Here is a 20265-nt window from a genome sequence, read left to right as displayed (position 1 = left end):
TTCTTTGTCCTTGTTCTATAGGGGCTGAATGAATGAGTGAAGCTTCCTCTGCTTAGGGATGTGTTCATGCACTGTATATCTATCCTATTAAATATCTTGCAAGCTAACTTTTTTTTGTCTAAATTCTGTGCACTAGGCATTGGATGAATGTTTTACATGCAAAACCTTGATCTCATTTAATCCCCACATGTCTAGTAGCTTTATAGGAGTACATCACCTGGGGCTCATGACCTTGAATGAGAAAGAGAAAATCACATCTCCTCTGCATTAACTCTAACTGAAAGATAGTATTTCCTTCAATTATGAATGTTGACAACACACCATAGTTACATCTGCAGCACCTAGCATGTTGAGAATGTAAATCACAGATATTTTCCTTTTATACATAGTTACTGCAGCTAATCTTGAAAAATAATTCACATTCATCATTGCTTCAAAATTTAGAAATATATTTGTTTTTTTAAAAGAGATTTTGATAACTATATTACTTTTTTTTTCCCCCTTTTAGTACTGGGGATTGAACTTAGGGGCATTTAGCTACTGAGCCACATCCCCAGCCCTTTTAAATATTTTTTCTTTAAAAAATATATATATATATATATATATATATATATATATATATATATATATTTATTTATTTATTTTGTAGTTTTCAGCGGACACAACATCTTTGTTTGTATATGGTGCTGAGGTAATTTTCCTTTAGGCTCCAAGACCCCCTTTTCCTTGTTCTACTGTTTCTCTGACACTTTCTCCTCAAACTCCTTTGCCCTACCTACCCCATAGAGCCTGGTGGATAGAGCTACTGCAGGCTGGAGGGACACCACAGGTACTTCAAAAGTAACATGTCTACAGTCAGACTTCTTATTTTCATACTTCTTCTCCCAACTTGTTCTTCTTCCGTCTCCTCCATTTCCTATGTTGACTAGTGGCTTCCCTCTCCATGTAGTGCCAAAGCCAAAAACCTAGACAGCACTCAAGACCCCTTCCTCTGCTTCATCCCCTCCAGTGATCAGGCCAGAGGTACTGATGATTCACTTTCTCAAAATTGCTGGCAAATTCCTTTCCATCACCACTCCCTTGTCTTAGTCCAGATTTTCAGTCCTTATTAACTGGGTTACTTTGTCTTCTCACTCATCTCCCTGCCACTGATGGCCCCAAGCCTCCCATGCAGTCTGTCAATCATACTGTGGAAAGAATGACTTTTGTTGTTTTTGGTACCAGGGATTGAACCCAGGAGTACTTAAGCACTGAGCCATATCACAAGCCTTTTTTTACTTTTTTTTAAATTTTGAGACTTAGGACCTTACTGCATTGTAGATGAACAGACAGTATATTTATTTTTTATGTAGTGCTGAGGATCAAACCCAGTGCCTCATACATGCAAGGCAAGCACTTTACCACTGAGCTACAGCCCCAGCCCCCAAGAACACATTTTCTTAATGTGCCTTTTTCTTTGTCCTTTGGCCTTGAATGTATGAACTGCCAGAGCTGGATTGTTTGTGCTTCGCCACTAGGTGGCAGTATTCACATCTTTTTAATTTTTTCAGGAGAGGAAGATAGACAAGATGGGATGTTTATTATTATTTCAATTAAATCAATGAACATCGATTAAATTAATAGTGATTATTATAACTGAGATGCTGTGGAATTGAGGGGGACTAGTGAAGTCTATGAGGCCTTTAGGATTTTGGCCTGGATACCTGGGTGGGGATAGAATGCCACTAACAGAGAGGACACAGAAAAAAGGTATGTATTTTTTTTCTGAAGTTCAGAATTTTTAATTATTATTTTTTATTTATGTATGACATCAGAATGCATTACAATTCTTATTCCTACATGCATTACAATTCTTATTCCTACTATGTGAAGTATATGTATAAAAAGGTATGTATTTTAGGGAGTGTCTTAGTTGGCTTGGGCTGCTATAACAAAAACTCATAAATGAGATAGCTTAGAAACAACAGAAATTTATTTTTCACAATTATGGAGGCTGGGAAGTCCAATGTCAAGACACTAGAACATTCATTGAGTAGTGACAGCCTGTTCTTCATAGATGGTACCTTCTCACTGTATCCTTACATGTGCAAAGGACAGATAGGTTTCCTTGAACCTCTTTATTAGGATGCTAATTCAACTTACGTGGATTCCACCATCGTGACCTGATCAACTCCTAAAAACCCACCTTCTATGCTGTCACATTGGCAGTTTTGGAGAACACAAGCATTCAGTCTGTAGCAGGGTAGGGGATGACTTTACTTGACTTCGAGGAACTTCTGGGATATTCAGGTTGAGATGTGCAGGAGACAGCAGGATGGAATATTCTAGAGCTGCTCAGGGGACTATGTACTAGAGGCCAACTTTGGCATCATCAATATGATAGTAGCAGATGTAAGTCTTAGGGTCCATGAGGTAACCATTGGGTGGAGAGGAAATAGGACTTAGAAAAAGTCTTGGATAAAGCAATCTGCAATGAGTAGAAAAGAATGTGAGGATATTGCAGGAATATCCAGAGTAATAAAAGGAGAATCTTGTTGTCCTGGAAGCTTAAGCAGTAGAAATTTTCACCGAAGCCATGTGGGATCTGAGAAGTGTTATCAAACCTTTGAAGAAGTGGGAATGTAAACAATAGAGAAGTTAAGGATGTTAAGAATGAGGGCGTATGTATATTCCAGAACCAATGGAAAGGGTCTTCTCCTCCTTTCTCCCTGTCCCCTTTTCCCCTTTTCCTTTAATTTCCTTTCTTCTCTGCCCCAGGTTTGGGCATCTTCAGATGCTAAGATGTAGGCCAGTAGGGAGAAGGAACTTCAAAGATACCAGGGAGAAAGGGAAGGGGATTAAGGTGGTGACAAATGCCAAGAAGGAAAGGGGTTTGGTGGTAAATGGAGAAGGATAATGACAAGAGGAGTAAATGCTATGGGAAATAGGAGATAATTCTAGTCTCCTTCAGTGCTGTCTGGTAGAATTCTCCATGATGATGCAAAAATCCTCTCTTCTCTTCAATGTGGTAGTCACTACCTACATGTAACTCCCGAGCAGTTGAAATGTGGCTTGTGGGACTGAGGAATTGAATTTCTAATTTGATTTTAAGTCTAATTAAATTGAGTTGAATTTCAGCTACATGTGGTCAATGGCTGCTACATTACAAAGTGTAGTTTTGGAAGATTGGCAGCTAGTGTGGATGGCTGTTCTGAAGCAGGAATCCATGTGTTTTTCTGGCGCTGATCTGAGTGGTTGCCCTATTTGAGGCTCAGCCAACTTGAGTAGAAGAACAGAAGGTCTGACTTGAATGGATGCTGTTGAAGATCTAGATAATGAGGGATGTTGGTGTTCAGGACAGAACTTTGGTAATCCTGCCACATATTTTCTTGCTTTCAGGTTTCTGACCAAGGGCAGGTCTGTAAGGCATGATAGCAGAATGGGACACAGAGAGGCACTTTATTATTAGATGAGAGTTACCCAGTACCTTCCAAGGTATAGGACTTATCTTCAGCTGGGTTAAAGCTTACAGCTTTGGTCTTGACCCCTAACAGAACTTCTTGCACTATACCCAGAGAATCTGAGGTGGCTAGGTGTAGAGCACACCCCACTTTATTTCCTACCTTGGCAAAGTCACTGAGAAGCTATAGAAGGCGAGCAGGCCTGCCTGCCCCAACAGACAAATTGTACTGATGGGTACAATAAAAAGTTACGCTGCCCATCACAAAGCTAGACTATTTGCTTTCAAATTCTGGTTCTGTTCCTCACTGGTTTTGTGACTTCAGCTAACTTCTTTAACTTCTCTGTGCTTCAGTTTCTTCATCTGTAAAATAGGAATAATAGCAGTACTTCATCAGGTTAAAATGGCCATTAAATGAGATAATCTATATAAACTGCTTATCATACTGCTGTCACATAGTTGGTGCTGTGTAAGTTATCTATTATTCATATGATTTGTGCTTGCCAGGGTGCCATGACCCTGTCTACCAATCAGGTGAACTGTGGTCTGAGTGGTTTCTTAAGTTCTTACTAGCCCCTTTGGGAACGAGATAGTGAGGGGTTAGGTAGAAGTATGGGATGAGAGGGTTGAAGAGTCTCCTCTGCCCACCAAGGAATTGAGGGTACTAGTGCCATAATTCAGGGTCAAGGGGTGTAAGCTAGTGCAGAATAAGGAGGAATTCCATGGGTAGGGGAGGACAAAGGGTTTCAGAGAACCAGAGATCACCAGGAGGTCTAGGTACCTGTGAGCAGTAGGACTGAGGATATGAAGGTTGACACTATGGGTGTTTGTGGTCAGATGATTCCAGCCCAGGTGGGGCAGAATGATGACAGATGGCAGGTGGTAGGTAGTGAGGTGGAGCAGACCTGTGCACATGAGGAGGTTCAAGAGACCATGAGGTCAGGGCACTGGAAGCAGCACCCACAGGGATGTTGAAATCACCCTGAATGCTGGCATGAAAAGGAGTAATATGGAAAGGAAAAAGGCTGTAACTCAAGTGACACTGGTCTGGGATGACTCTGACAAGGACATAGAGAACAGTGACAGTGACAAGCGGAGGAGCAGAACTTTCAAAGGAGGAGAAAGGGGGAGAAGGAACATGTAGAAGCAACAATGAAGGGTGAGAGGAATCTTCAACTCCCTTCCCCACAGAAGGATAAGAAAGAACAGCCTCTGCTCAGAGTACAAAGGCCCATTTAGAGTGAAGAGGTGAAAGGGACATCCTAGGGAAAGGGGGCAGGTGTAGAAGATTTATTGATGGTGGTGCCAGGATTCCAGGGGTTCATGTGGGATGTTTGGGAGGGAAGTCAGGCAAGGGGTGAGCAGAGAGCACATCTCTGCTCAGCTTTAGGACCACTTCTTGGTCTCTGCCTGCAGGGATGATGATCTAGCTCTAGAAGACCCCTCTGAAAGTTCCACTTGTTTTGTCCTCATGGTGTTGGTTGTGGTAGTTTTTATTTAGGCGGGGGTTGTTAATCTGTGGTCCATAAGTAGGATTGTAGGTGTTCATTAACTTGAATGGGTAAAAATTACAGAAATGGAAGGAGCAAGCACCAGTACAATTAGCCAGACTTGCGACTTTGTCAGTAGCAAACGCAGATGGCTTCCTATCATATTACAGTATCTGGAGCCACCTCACAATACTGCTTATGTTTATCAATTCTTTGAAATTATGATAGTTATGCTGGCAGGTCTTATTAAATGCATTTATGAAGAAGTACAATTGCTATTGCCAAACTTTTGAGACATTTTGATAACTGTGCTTCCTTTGCAATGCTATGACTTTTATCTTATGCATTTCAACATAAATGCATAAAATAAAAGCCTTTTTTTTTTTTTTTTTTTTTTTTTTGAGAAGGGCTTCTTTGATCTCCCCAGGCTACCAGAGGGGCCCCTGCCTCACCCTGCCTCAAGGCTGCTGGGCAACCCCATTCATTTCCACTAGAGGGAGCACTTGTTTCAGAATTGGGAGCAAGGGCCTTCCCAGACTTGACACTGTATGAGAAGGTTGTTTTGAGTACAGGTAATTTAGATGTTCTTGGGACATTTCAGGAAACTGGGGTTTAAGATCCCCAGTGTTGATTGACTTGGGTAAGCCACATCTCCCTTGAGTGGGCTTTCAACTTCTCCCCTGAAGGATGAGGATTGGGATGCAGCCCCTGTTGGTAGTTTCCAGGGTCTGTTACATCAAAAGCAGTTTGTTTGACCAGTGACAACATGAAAACTGGCCCCAAGGTCATACTAACCTCAGGGTCCAGGTTGGGCCTCCTGCTTTTCTTCCACCCCAGTGAATCCATGCTCACCCCTGCTCCTCATTGGAGTGCTAGATAAGTCCTCCTCTCTCATCTGGTTCCCTGCTCTGCTTTCCTGGTCACATGAAGCCTGAAGATTCCTGAGGAGTGAGTGGGTGAGAAAGGAGCTTGGGAATTTGAAAAATTGCCCAAGGGCTGAACCTTATGCAAGAGGGTAGGTAGGTGAGTTTGTGAAGACAATTGGCATTTCCTTGCTGAGAAGGAAGTCACTGGGGCTCAGGAGTCCCTTGTGGGAACAAAGGATTAAGTCAGGTGTTGTCTGCCTTGATTTTATACCTTGCATAAGATACTGCTCCTCACACCTGGCCACATTGTGCCTCCACTGGTAGCTTGTCCCAGGCCTCTTGGTACATAGTTTATCTCCAGGTTTCTCCCCAAGCCAGTGTTTCTCCTGTGTGGTTGGATGGCCCAAATGTCAGAATCACCCTGATGTGCTTGTTGCTAAAATAGAGAGTCCAGGGCTCTCCCAGACCTCCTGGATTCAATCTAAGGGAGCAGGGCCCAAGAATCTGTGTTCCACACATTCCCTAGGATAGTGATTTTCAAAGTGTATTCCCTGGACCAACAGCATAAGCTTAACTGGAGAACCTGTTATTAATGCATGCTCTCAGATTCCATGACCCTCCCCAAACTTACTAAATCAAAAACTCTGAGATGAGCCTAGTAAGCTGTGTTTTAGCAGATCCTCTAGGGGATTGATTCTGAGGCACACTCAAGATTGAGAGTCTCTACCCTGGGGGAACCAGATACAGACTGAACTTTAAGCCTCATTGCCTAAATGATTCTTGCTTAAAGCTTACCAGAGGCCCAGCTAATACTAAGTGTATAACATGGTGTGGTACAGTGGTGTGTTATGTTTAAATAGCACTTCTCTCCAGAGTATCTTTATGCTCTGTTAGCTTTTCTGTTCCTACAAGTGCTCCTTTAAGATGGGGAGGATCTGGGCTTTTCCTGCTAGAGGGACACTGATGCTTAGAGAGGTTTTGATCTACATATAAGGTCCCATAGCAACTTGGTAAGAGTAGAAGCTGGAAACTGGGTCTGTGGGCTCCAATGCTGCTTCTACCAGGGCAAGTCCATCTGTCAGAATCTCTTCCAGTTCAGGGCCCTCACCCTGTGTGTAACTGACAGAAGGCTGGGTCTCTGAACCTCATGGGGAAAGGTTGGCTTTTAAGATGCCTTAGCCATAGGCTGCATGGCCAGTCAACCCCCAGTGGTACACTGAGGGTAAAGCCTGGCCTAGTTTGGTCTCTCCAGCCTTTTAGGATAGGAAGTTGACCAAAAGGATCTCCTTTGGAAACACCTAACCCAGGACATCCTTCACCTCTGTATGTGGTAAACAGACTAGAGGATGGCATTCGTGTGGTCATGTACCTGGATCAAGAAGACTTGACTTGAGCCTACACTCAGTGAGCTGAGAATAAAGAGTTAAATGTTCATAATCATCTTGGGGTCATGCCCCTTAGACCTATTTCCTGGAGAACTAAAGCTAGAAATGGAGATCTCTCATTTATAGGGCACCAAAGATGCCATGGCATTGTTTTCAGGAAATAAACTTGTCATTCTCTTCCCTGCCTCCAAACCTGTACCTGCTCCAATGTTGCCCATCCTATTGAGTGATATCACTACCTAACTCATTAGGCCAGAAATCTAAAATTAATCATTGACTCTTCCTTCCCTCCTACACCCCACCCCCACCCAATCAATGTTCAAATCCTGTCCATTCTACCTCCTGATCATTTCTCAAATTCACTGCTACTATCCCTTCCTTGGTTCAGATCAGATGAGATCATCCTGACCTGGTCTATTGCAACAACCTCCTCTCTGGGCTCTCTGTATTTTCTCAGTCTGCTGCCAGAGTACAGGCTCTAGTCCTTGCTATTCAAAGTGTTATCTGAGCACCAGGGAGATGGGTTAGAAGTAGAGAGGCTCAGGCCCTGCTGCAGACCTTCTGTAACAGAACCTACATTTTAAAAACATCACAAGGTGATTTGTTCTCTCTGAGATATCTAAGTCCTAAACAGAATTCTTGTACTGGTCCTCACCCTCACCTCTGCCCATTCCCCCATGTGTTAGTCCAGCGAAAATGGGTTCTGCCAAGTTCATGAGCATGCAGGGCTGAGCACACCATTCTTTCAGTGAATAATTGTATTGAGTCCCCACTCTGGGTCAGGCAGTATTCTTGTTGTTGGGGATAAAAAGCAGTGAGGAAACAGAAATATCCTTGCTTTCATGGAGCTTATGCTCATGTGGGAGGAGACAGTACAGAAACAAGGAACTTATACAGCCCAGATGATGAGTACCATGAGAGAAGAGATACAGCAGAGTGAAGGGCAGGGTTGTGGAGGGCTGCAATTTAAATGTGGTGGCTTCATTTAAAGAGAAGATTTCATTGAAAATGTGACATTTGGGCAAAGACTTGAGAAGAAGCCATTTGATCTCTGGGGGAAGGATATACCAAACAGAGGAAATAATAAGCACAGTGGCCCTGAGGAAGACGTGTTTCTAGACTGTTCCAGGCAAGTAACTCATTGTGGCCAAATCTGTGAAGGAAGGGCAGAGTGGTAGGACATGAGATCAGAGAGGTGATTGAGGTGAGAGGGCACATGACATGTAGGGTTTTGTAGGCCATCATAAGGATATTTTAAATTTTTATTCTTAGGGAGCCGGGAGGCCATTGTAGGATTTTGAGCAAGACTGAACATGATCTGATTTAAATTTTTAAAGGATTGCCTGGTTGCTATGCTGAAATTAGACTGCAGGTGAGCAGGTGTACAAGTAGGAAGACCTATAGTGCTATTTGTAATAATCCAGGAGGCAGATGGATCATGGGGCTTGCATCAGGGTGCTGAGAATGGAAAAGGAGGCAGAGGCAGGGAAAAGTCATTGAGTTCTGGATATATATTGAAGGTTCAGCCAATAGAATTGACTGACGGATCAGATGTGGGGTGGGAGAGAACAGGGGTGAGGATGAATGTAAAATTTTTTGACTGGGCTGAGGAGGCAGTTCAGTGGTACAGTGCTTCCCTAGTATGCACAAGGCTCCGGGTTCAATCCCCAGTTGCAAAAAAAAAAAAAAAAATTACTAAAGCAAGTTATTGGGATAAAGAAGGTAAAGAGAAGGACTTTTGTACTTGTTTTTTGCTTTTTTATAAGGGAGAAGTGCTGTTTCAGTTTATCTATTACTGTAACAACCATTCGTATAACTTAGTAACTTAAAACAATGACATTATTTCCCACAATGTATGGGTTTTTCATTATGTATTGAGTGTTTGTGTCCTTCCAAAATTCACTTGTCAAATCCCTAACTGCTAGTGTGATGGCACTTGGGGATCAGGCCTTTGGGAGATAATTGGGGTTACATGAGGTCACAGGGTATGGCTGTCATGATGGGATTAATCCCCACCATGTGAGGATACAGTGAGAACATGGCTCTCAGCCAGGAAGTGAGCCTTCATCACAAATCAACCATTTTGATGCCTTGATCTTGGACTTGTAGCCTCAGAACCATGAGAAAATAGTTTCTGTTGTTTGAGTCACTCACTCAGTCTATGGTAATTTGTTTTGGCAAATTGAACTGAGATCTTCTACTGGTCATGTCTGGGCTCAACTATCCACATAGTCTTTCATGGCATGTGGCTCTAAAGGCAGTATTCTAAGAATGCATGCCCCCCAAAGTGTTCATCAAGCCTGAGAGATTCTTTTTTGATGATTTCCTATTGGCCAAAGCAAATCATGTGACCAAATCAGTGTGGGAGGGAAACATAATAGGGGTGTGGATTCTGGGAAGGCATGATTCACTAGGAGCCATTACTGTCATGACCTACCACAGGAGTCAAGATGAGAAGTTTGGTTTAAGGTTGAGATGCCTGCTAGATATTGAGTGTAGGCTGTGAAGTATATGAGCCTGGATTTCAGGCTTGTGGTCCAAGTTGATACACCATTTTTATAGTCATTAGCATGTGGATCATAATTAAAGTCATAAAATTGGTTCCAGTGAATTATGGGATGAAAGTAGACAAGGAAAAGCTCTGAGTTGTGCAGTCTGATCCTATTCAGTATTTAGGGGTCAGAGCCATGGGGAGGAACCAGTAAAGGAGCAAGAAGAGAACGAATGGAGAGTAGCATGCCAGAAGCCAAATGAAGAATGTTTCAACAACAGAAAGGTACATAGGATGAGGCCAGAGAATTGCTCATTGAATGGTCATTTGTTTTATTAATGCATATTAAACATACAGAATAATGAGTTTCATTTTGGTATTTTCATACATGCATAGAACGCACCTTGGTCATTTATACCTTCCATAACCTATCCCCCCTACTCCATACCTTCTTCACCTTCCTTTCCCTGATCCTCTTCCTCTTCAGTAGTCTCCCTTCTACCAAAAAGATCACTTGTGATCTTGATGGGAGATGTGTTGGTACAGGGAGAGAAACCTGATGAGTTTAAGAGAGAATCAGAAGAGGGAAATTAAAGGTTGGGAGGATAAACAGATACAGTCCAATAAAAATATATGAGCCAAATATGTAATTTTGAATGTTCTAGGATCACACTAAAAATGGGTAAGGCAAACAAATAAAATTTATTTTAGTAATATACCTTATTTAATCCAGTTTATCCAATATTCTCATTCCAATATAAGCAGCATAAAATTATGACATATATATTATACTCAATTTCCTTTGAAATCCAGGATGCATTTTGTAGTAATAGCACATCTCAATTCAAAGTAGCCACATTCTGAGCCCTGAAAAGCTGCATATGACTAGTAGGTACCATATTGGACAGATCAGGTGTAGATGATTATTTCAAGGAGTTTTGCTGTAAAAGGTTATGGAGCAATGAGCAGTGGCTGGAGGAAGAAGTGAGGTCAAGTGTTTGTTTTGGAATGGGAGCAATTCCAGTGGGTTTGGTTTACATAGTAATGGGAATAATCTGGTAAGAAGGGAGGTTGTTCATGTAAGATAGAAAAACAATGGCTGGAGTAACATGGTTGAGTAGCAGAGAGGGGATGACATCTGATGTAAATGCAAAGCCTAGCCTTGACTGGGACCCAGGAAAGTTTATCTGTGGTCACAGGGATGATGGCAGAGCAAATTTGGCTGTGATCAGGAGTGCTTGAAGAAGTTTTAATCTGATTCCTTTCTTTCTCAGTGGAACGGGAAGCAGAGCCATCATCTGAGAGTGAGAATGGAATAGAAGTATTAAGGGTTTGAGAAGAGCAGATAAAATATTAAATTGTGGCCAAGGAGAGTGAGAGAGTGAATGGAGCCGGGGAGTACGGTATGATTGCCTGGCAACATGAAGGGTGCACTTGAAGTTTGTGATCACGACTTTGACGTGAGAACAGCCAGTCCTGTTGTTTTTCTCTGGCCGTCTTCAGCTGTGTAGGGCAGGCAATGGGGAGAAAGAGATTGAGATTTCACTAGGGCTAAGGTGTTTTATTTCCCCAGGGGAGTATAATAACAAGGGGAACAGTAGGTCCAAAGGTGTCTGCAAGGGATAATTAGAATGATGGGCCATGGAATTAAAGGAGAGAAGAAGGAGCCAAGGAGGACAGTAAAAAGGTGGTAGGGCCAATTGATCTGTGACAGATTCCAGGAGGGTCAAATACTTTGGGGTCACAGACTGAGTCGGAAAGTGCTGGGTTTCTGTTCTCCCAACTAAAAGGCACAGGGTTTACTCCAGTTGAACTGGGCTGACTGGGCTGCACAAAATAATCACACAAGAGACACAAATACCTTTTTCTTTGGGGTCCCTGTGACGGCTCCTCTGACCTTAAGGGTCTGCAGGAAGAGACAGCGCACGTGCTGACCCCTTTTATTGAGGAGAAGCTATTCAAAAGAGGCAAGGGGTCAGGTTTCAGGGGGCTGAGACTATCTTCATGATGTCCATTGTCAGCAGGTTGACTGACACCTGGGTAGGCCACACCCAAGGGCACAGTAAGAGAAGGGGACACACACAAGGCACTTCCATGGAACATGCTGTCCTAAACAGGGCAAGGGGTTATATACAAAGGAACAGGTGAGTGTAGCTCCACCCATGGGGCTGTAGGAAGTCATGCCCAGGCAGGAAGACAGTCACTCGAACCCTAGAAGAGTAGGGCAGTCTAGCAGCATGGGTGCCTGATGCCACATTGCCCAGCAGGGGAGTTAACTCAGTCACCTGCTGGGTTGGTCTCCCACAGGACAGATATTAATGAGGGTTGAAGAGGGAATGTTTGACTTTGAAATTAGGGAAAGGTAGAAATTGTCCCTAATTATAAGGCCTCAGGCATGACTCTGAGAATGAGTGACTGAGGTTTGGTGCTGGACAAGATCATCAAGGAGAGAGGCTAAGGAACTGAGAACAAGATCCTGGAAAGTTCCTCTAGGCACATGTAAAAATTATCAAAAATTATGACAAATGGGTTTGGAGACGGTGGTACCAAACCAGGTGTAATATATTCAAGGGAATAGGGTCATGACCCATATGTCTGTAGATAAATGTAGAAGGGAAGAATGGCAGGTGGCATAGGGTGATATCTGTGGGGATTTGGGAGAAGGATCCAGAAACAGCAATGCAAAGAAAGAAGGTACTCTTTCTAGATAACATGAGCCAAATTTGAAAAATCACTCACTACATTAGAGGGCTACAGATGAAGCAGGCTCCTTCTGGAGAGAAATAGGTCCAATAAAGACAAAAGGATGAAAGGGACATTCAGAGAAGGAATTGAGAATGTAGAGAATCTGACTAATCATTTCTCTGTAATTTTTGCATACCCTATTCCCTTTTCTGAAATTCTTTTCCTTGCACACCTCGAAAACATTTTATCTTTCACCACCCAATTCCTGGTTGCTACTTCCCTATAGAAAGATCACCTGTGACCAGCATGTTGTCAAGCCCTATGGTAGTGTTTGTCTTCACTTTACCCCTCTGGAGAATTGTGTCTCCAGTGGAATTTTTGTGGTGATGGGAATGTGAATCTCTTCATTGTCCAATATGGTAGCCATTAGAAATACATAGCTGTCAAGCACTTGAAATGTGGAACCACATTTTTAATTTTATTCAAAAGTAGTAAATGTAAATGTGAGTCATCACATGTGGTTTGTAGCTATGTTATTTATTGGTCAGTTCAAGTAATAGGGCATATAACATTACCAATCCTTTTCTTCTTGAAACTTAATATTCTCTCAACTTCCACAACAGCCCTCTCCTAGTTCTATCATGACCTCTTTTCATTTTGTTTTTAGTTTTATCTTTTCATGAACCCTTCTCCTTCTGCTGGGTACCTAATTCTTGCTGTTTTCAAAGCCCCATCCTTGGTCCTATAATCTCAATTTGGGGACTCTTCTTCATTTACCCTATCCACACTCCAAGCTCTGTTTGCAGGCCCTCCCCATTTCCTGAGTCCCAGTCCTGGAAATCAGCCTGTGGGAGACAGGCACTCAGTGATAACACTTCTCCCCTAAATTAACACCCCTCAGTTCCTGAAGTCGTAGACTGGGAAGTTACCCTTTGTCTCCTTCATGTCTGACAAATTTCCAAGTAATCTATGTCACTCACTACAGTCAGGTCTGGCCTTGTCTTCAGTCCCATCTCCCTCTAGTTTTTTTGTCTACAGTGCTGTGGAGCAGCTCAACCAGCTGAAACAGAAAGCTGACCTTTTCTCTTTCCTGTTGAAACCCTTCCTGTGGCTTCTCATTGTGTATGGGATAAAGGTCAAGTTCCCTGGGGCTGGGGTTGTGGCTCAGAAGTAGAGCGCTCACCTAGCATGCATTAAGCACTGGGTTCGATCCTCAACACCACATAAAAATAAAATAAAGATATAAAAAAAACTTTAAAAAATGCAATTTAATATTTAAAAAAAAGGTCAAGTTCCCCAGCATGGCAAACAAGGCTCTTTGTGACCATGCCCCATTTGCCTGTCTCTCCAGCTTTATCTCCTGCCACATGACAACCTCAAAGAATGTTATGTTTTCCAGTATCACAGAACTCTACGCAATTATACATAAAGAGCACACCATTTGCCATTTCCACAACTTTTCTCAGGCTATACTCTGCCTGGAATGTTGTTTCCTTCAAGCCCTACCCAGGTCCTTCTTGTTCTTTAAAATTCATCTCAAGCATCATCTTCTCCAGCTACCCTTCCTCAATGTCACCTTACTTACTGTGCTTATCACACTCAGTCTTCCTTCACTTGTGAACTGCAGGGTGGCACTCAAGGGCAGGGTTTCTCTGACTTTCCCCACTGCATGCCATGAGCCCCATGGCTGTCATAGATGTTGAAGGACCAGGCAGCATGGTAAGCAACTAAGTGGAAGAAAGCAGGAAGAAAACTAGAGAATGGGATGCCACCCTACCCAGTCTCATCTTCTTGGTGTAAGCCCTTCTGGGTAGAATTGTAGGATGACACAAAGGTCCCTTGGGATGCCCCTGGGGATCAGTCCTTCCCACTGGTGGTACAATTGCTTTGGTTCCCAGTACTCATAAAGCTTCCTTCTGGCAGAAATTGATTTTAGAAAAAGCAATTATCTTGGTTTCCCCCTACCTTTAGAGATGACGTACTTCTATCCTCCTGGGATAGAAATGCTAACAGAAAATGTCACATTTTTTCCTAAAGTAGAAAAAAAAGTTTTATGTATTTAATTTTTCTGAAAGTGTTTAAGTTTCTGTTTTCCTTTACAAGCAGTACTGGTTTTTTTCATTGGGATTATCCCAAGGGTCACATCCAGGTACACAGTGAGGAGAATGATGTGGGTTTGCATACAATTTCCATGTAACCACAGAGACTGAATGAGTCATCTGTGCCCAGGGTGGGTTTGTTCTTTCTTGCTTGCTTGTTCTTTCTTTCTTTCTCAAAGAAATTGAATATTTGATCATTTTTGCAATGAAAAGAACTAACAATAGTGAAAGGGCAAGGGAAACCATAGTCAAAGAGCCCTTCATTGAAGGCCACCTCTTCACAATATCCCCTATCCTCTTCCAGACTTTGATTTTGCATGGCTGTGGTCACCATGGTACAAATATCAGCAGCCATTTCTATGCTGGGCTGGTTTCCATACATACTTTGTCATCTTTCTTATTCCATTCATTATCCTTCAGAGGTAGATTCTACCTCCAGAAGGAGTTTAAAGAGGCAGTGTGATTTACTCGAGGTCACCCCCATAGATAGGTGACACACTACACAAGGCTGTCGTTGAACCCATGGTCTTTGTTTTTAAGCTACTTGACGTTCTGTCATTTATGCTTGATATTACCAGCCATGGACTGATCTTTTCACACAGGTACATAGTTTGGCTGTCATTTGAATGGCAGTGTACTATTGTAACAATATTGAGGTACCAATAGTTTACATAACTCATCTCCCATATTTGGTTTCTTTCTGGTCTCTAAATATTGTGGATTTCTTTGGGCAAATAAGGATGGTTTATTGAGCTCTTTAGAGTCTCAGTGGTGGCCTTCAAAGTAGTAAGTAGCATTGAGCCATAGGGTTAGACTTTTATGATTCTTCTAAAAGTCTGTACTGTTCATTTGCCCACACAGAGATTTTAGGTGCCTACTATATATCAGGTCCTAGAGGTGAAGAGGAGATTCAGAAACAGCCCCTCGCTTAGCAAACTCTGGTATAGGGCAGATTATGTGACATGGAAGGAATGATGCTAAAGTGAAACTTTGGACAAGGGACAGTGAAAGTACTTAGAAGCATGTCCATTGGTAGTATCTGGCTGTTCTTTTATCCCAGAGCATGGGGTATCATAAGGTCTGGGGCTGCCACAGGCAGGGTAGATGAGGGGGTGCGCCACTGAGTGCCCACCCCTTGTCCCAGCTTTCCCCAGGTCTATGGCTGCCGAGCTGCCTCCTGGATGAGGACGCCTCACCCCCCACACCACACACACTCAGGGCCTCTCCTGTAGCTACCACCTGGCATTGAAGGCCTATATCAGCTCCCACTAGAAGAAGCCAAGCAAAGGCTAGAGGGAAGGGACATCTGGGGAGCAATGGCTGGAGGCTCTAGCAGTGGGATGCATCCTTTCTGAGCACCTGTCAGTCCTCCAGGTCCCTTCTTCCCCTGTGTTCCCCCACGTGTCCCAGAACCCAGGCGACAACACAGTGCCCACTTCACACTCACTGAGCAGGCAGGCAAGTGCACACAGCCCAAGTGGATCACTCAGTGGATTTTCACAAGTCAAGCTCTGCTAGACTCTAGGGGCACACACATAGATCTGATGTGGTTACTGACCTGGGCTGTGCTCAGTCTAGAATGTAGGCAGACAAGGAAAGAGATGGTCCAACGTGGTATGTTTGAGGCCTATGCAAGTGGTAACAGAAACACTGGGCAGTGAATCCCTGAGGGTTGGTTTCCCCAGTCTTTTGCCAGAGTAACTTTGGCTGTGTGACTGCCCATCTCCCAGCCTCAGTTTTTCCATCTACAAAATGGAGGGATGATAGCTATATCCTCAAAGGGCCTTTGACTCATATATGTCACAGCCTTGTCTCTTGTTCCTAGAGCAAGGCTGAGCTTCTCCCACAGAAGATCCCCTGGCTTTAGTTACCCCGTCTCCTTCCTTTTTCTTCTCTTCACTCCTCTACCTTACATGGTATTTCTTAGTCTTGTGTCTCTGGCCTTCTTCCTACATATAGATGTTCACCCCATCCTTTTTATTGAATTTGTGACTCCTAAAATAAAAATAATCAGCATTTGTTAAATCCTGGTACTGTAATTATAGCATATTTTTTTTCTTCTGTCCAACAGCCTTGTGAATTAGGTAGTACTGTTTCATTTTACAGATGAGTTAAACTGACTTCAGTAGATACCAAGACTTGCCTAAGGCCCTGAAGTTGATAGGTGATAGAACCACAATGTGAAAACCTCCACTGGCTGGGCTCTAGTACCTACACTGTCATTCATCACCCTGTACATCCTAGAGTACATTCAGCCACCAGAGGGACATGTCCTCCCATACATTCTACAGATACTGCAATTTCAATGTCTAAAATAGACCTCCTCATTTCCGTACCCTCTGCACCCACCTGCCTTTTCCTCTTATCTAGTATCATCACCCCACTGAAGCCCAAGAGTCTCTGTGGTCCTTCCTTCCCCTTACCCCCCACCAACCCTAGACACGCATCCAGTATTCTACCATATGCTAGTGATATTTTCCTTCATTTTTTCTTCTGTAGCCCCACTGCTCTTACCTTCAAAAGCCATCCTGTTCTTTCTACAATTTCCTTGCTGATCTCCCTGCCTCCACTCTCTGCTGCAGTGAAAAGGGTGATCTCTTATAAGCACATGTGTGTTTCTAGTACATTCTTGCCTCAGAGCTCCTTCTGCTTTAGAGCTCAAGCCTGGCCACCCAGGAGCTGAAATCTGTCCATACGATATGTTTTGTTTGATCCATCAGGCATTCTTAGCACATTTGGAATTAGTTGCCAACATTTAAAAATCAGGAAGTTCCACATAAAGTTTCATATTTCTGGCCACTCTTATAAAATTGGAAAAAAGAGGTGGCGGGGGGGGGGGTTCCTTTTGGGCCATATCCTTGCAGGGCAAGGATTGGTGGAGTGAAGGGGTGTGGGCTTTCCAGTTTTCCAGTCTCTAGAATCCCCCAGTGTCTCTTAGACCGTGATTACACCCCTGCTTCCTATTACTTGGCCTGACACTTTAGGCATTTGAGCTCAGGACCCTGCTGCATGGGACGAAGCCCAAAGCACTTAGTGTAGCTCCTACTGTGCTACATGGCCCAGCCCTGCCAGCCTGAGTCTTCCGCCTGTTTATTGCCCTCATCCCACTCTCCTACTTAAGTCAACTGTGATTCTCTGAATTGCCTCACTCTGTCTGACTGGAAGTAGGCTGCTGCTTTGGAATCCCAGGACCCCTCTTTAGGAAGTCCAATTCAGGACCACTCCCATACTCCCTCTATCAAGAAGCATTCTTTGCTCCACCCCATCCTGCAGGCTGATTTTTATCTTCACATTACAGCCACCCCTCCACCCCACTCCTTTATAATTGTTGACCATGAGTCTGAGGCTGCAGGGAACTTATCTTCTTAGAATAGTCTAGCTGCCTCATAACTATTGAATGAATGGATCAGTCGCTAAAGGAAAGACTTGGGAAAGTACTAGTCCAGGATATGATATCACCCCTGCTTCCTTGAGTGGGGGGGTTCAAGTCCCTTTCATTCTCAAGCTACCCCCTCTGAGTCCCCATTCAGAGTGACACCTGCAACATCCTATAAACCATGCCCCTGCTCTGTAAATTCTGGAATATGTCCAAGCCTACTGGGATCTAGTCCCAGAAATAATAGAAAGGAAATATATTATTTTTGGAGTTCCTGGGGGGAGGCATTGTTCAATAGTTCTTCGATGGCACCACTGTTAGATATGGCACGTCTTCAGTTCTTTGAATTACAGTGACAGCATCTTAACATTTCATTGAACACTCATGTTGTGCCAGATTCTGGGGCTACTGTTATTCCCTTTTTATAAGCAAGTAAATTGAGTCTTCAGGGAGTTTTAACCACTTTCCCAGGATCACATGGCCAGTAAGTGGCAGAGTTGAAGCTTGCACAACCAAGGCCATCTGACTTTAAAGTTAACATTCTCAATCACCACATCATTCCTTTCCTCAATGATATTTTCCTCTAGAACTAAGAGGAAATAAATGTAGAAATGAAGACTTTATATTTTTATACACGCACACACACACACACACACTCATATATATAATCAACAATATATTGTACATGTATGTGATTCCAAGTATTAATTTAAAAATGAAAGAAAATTATGAGGCATAGAAAAAATGACCAAGGAGACACAGCAGGCATTAGCAGTGATTATATTCTGGTAGTAGAGTACTGGGGCTGTTTTTCTTCTTTTCCTCTAACTTTTTTTCTACTTTTCAGCATTCTAAATTACCTTTAATGAGCATGTATTATTTTTATAATAAAAAATCATCTCTTTATAATGGCCTCAGCATCGAATGGCAGAACAGAGGTCAGAAAGGGGCTGTTCTGAGTACCCAGCTAATCAGCAAGGCTCTCTCTGAAGTAGCTATCACTGATGGGTAAAAGGGGACAATGAACAGGCTACAACTATGACCTTAGCATCCATGCCCTCGTGGGCAGAGAAAAGTGGGTCACTTTTTCCACAATCTCACCTTCTCCCATCTCCCTCCAGGTGCTTACACCCCAGAGCCCCTCAGCAGTTTCCGGTGGGCTCTTCTCTCAACTGGCCTCATGTTCTTTTATCACTTCAGCATTCTACAGATCCTCGGCCTGGTAAGTTTGGTTCAATCCCCTTCTCTCCCCTCTGTTTGGAGTTCTCCATAAATCTTGATAATCCTTCTTGGCGCTGGTGTATCATTTTGTTTTGAAAATACAAGATGCTAAAGGCCAGAATGTCAGATTGTTGTGTCTGGGTTGCTGATTTATGATCCACAGCCTTGGCCTCTCCAAAGAATTTTCTGAATCCTTCAGTAATGTCTGTTTTTTCATCCCTGGGGAGGCAAGGGTGCCCTTCACTCCTGGCCACTTGGGTTGGAAACAGTGGGAAATGGTTTGCTATGGACCTCATGGGGAGTTGGGACTCTAGTTAGCCTTGGCCCCCTGGGCCTGGGGCAAGTCTCTGACATTGGGTCTGTCTGTTCTGGTCCTGCTCCCAGGTTCTTTATTTCCCCTGAGCTGTGTGGCCATGAAAGTGTGTTGTTGGGGACCCCCATTGCATTCTGTGGTGTTCAGAACTGCCTGGAGTGTGGAGAATGGTTGGACTCAGTAGTTGAGTTATCCAGAGTCCAAGATCGCCGGTATTGCAAGGGTGGTTATTAGTGGTAAAGTGAGTCAGGAAGAGCTCAGGGTTGGGGACAGGGTCAGGAGACGCAAGTTGAAGTCCTGATTCTGCCTCTGCTCTAAGTGAGTCACTTCATCTTTGAGGGAAGAGAGTTTTCCACCTCTCTGTGACTTGGTATAATAGCCCTAACCTCCCTGAGAGGTGGTAAGGACTTGTCTTTAGCATGAGCAGACTTGTAGGGCTCTGGAAGCCAAGTGTTGTGGCATATCTGGTTTGGTGTGGGCAGCATTAACGTAACAATAGCCGTGTGAGCCTCGTGCGACCTTATCCTTATCGTGTAGGATAAGAGCGTGTGTAACCGATGTCCCCAGTACCTTTTGTAGAATCAGTCACTTTTCCTCCCTTACCTCTCACTGCTCCCCACTGACATCCTGCATTTCTAAGGTGTCAGTGTGCTCATGTCACCATACATACCATGCTCTGGCCATGCCTCCTACAGGGAGGGCTCCACTCACCCCACTTGTCACCATTATCCCCTGTCCATCTTTCATGAGTCCATTCAGGTGCCACTTCCCTCATGAAATCTTCTCTGAGGACTCAGACCCCATTCCATATGTTCCTCAGACCTCCTCATGGCGTATAAACCTTGGTGGGCACCGTCTGGTTTGAGGTCAGATGTAATAAACCGATCGCCCTCACTTGAT

General features: G+C 43.5%; 1 protein-coding gene across 6 annotated transcripts in view; it reads left to right on the top strand.

Annotated features, from left to right (window-relative positions):
* Positions 1 to 20265, top strand: part of Tmem164 (transmembrane protein 164) — a 161953-nt gene that overhangs the window by 136950 nt on the left and 4738 nt on the right. For all 6 annotated transcript variants that reach the window (XM_026396802.2, XM_026396801.2, XM_026396800.2 and 3 more), the window contains one exon: positions 18953 to 19053. In XM_026396802.2, the coding sequence (XP_026252587.1) occupies positions 18953 to 19053 (101 nt within the window). The remainder of the gene's footprint in view (positions 1 to 18952; positions 19054 to 20265) is intronic.

This window comes from Urocitellus parryii, chromosome X, assembly GCF_045843805.1.
Source record: "Urocitellus parryii isolate mUroPar1 chromosome X, mUroPar1.hap1, whole genome shotgun sequence".
NCBI lineage: Eukaryota > Metazoa > Chordata > Mammalia > Rodentia > Sciuridae > Urocitellus > Urocitellus parryii.
This window is presented reverse-complemented; position numbering and strand designations above follow the sequence as displayed.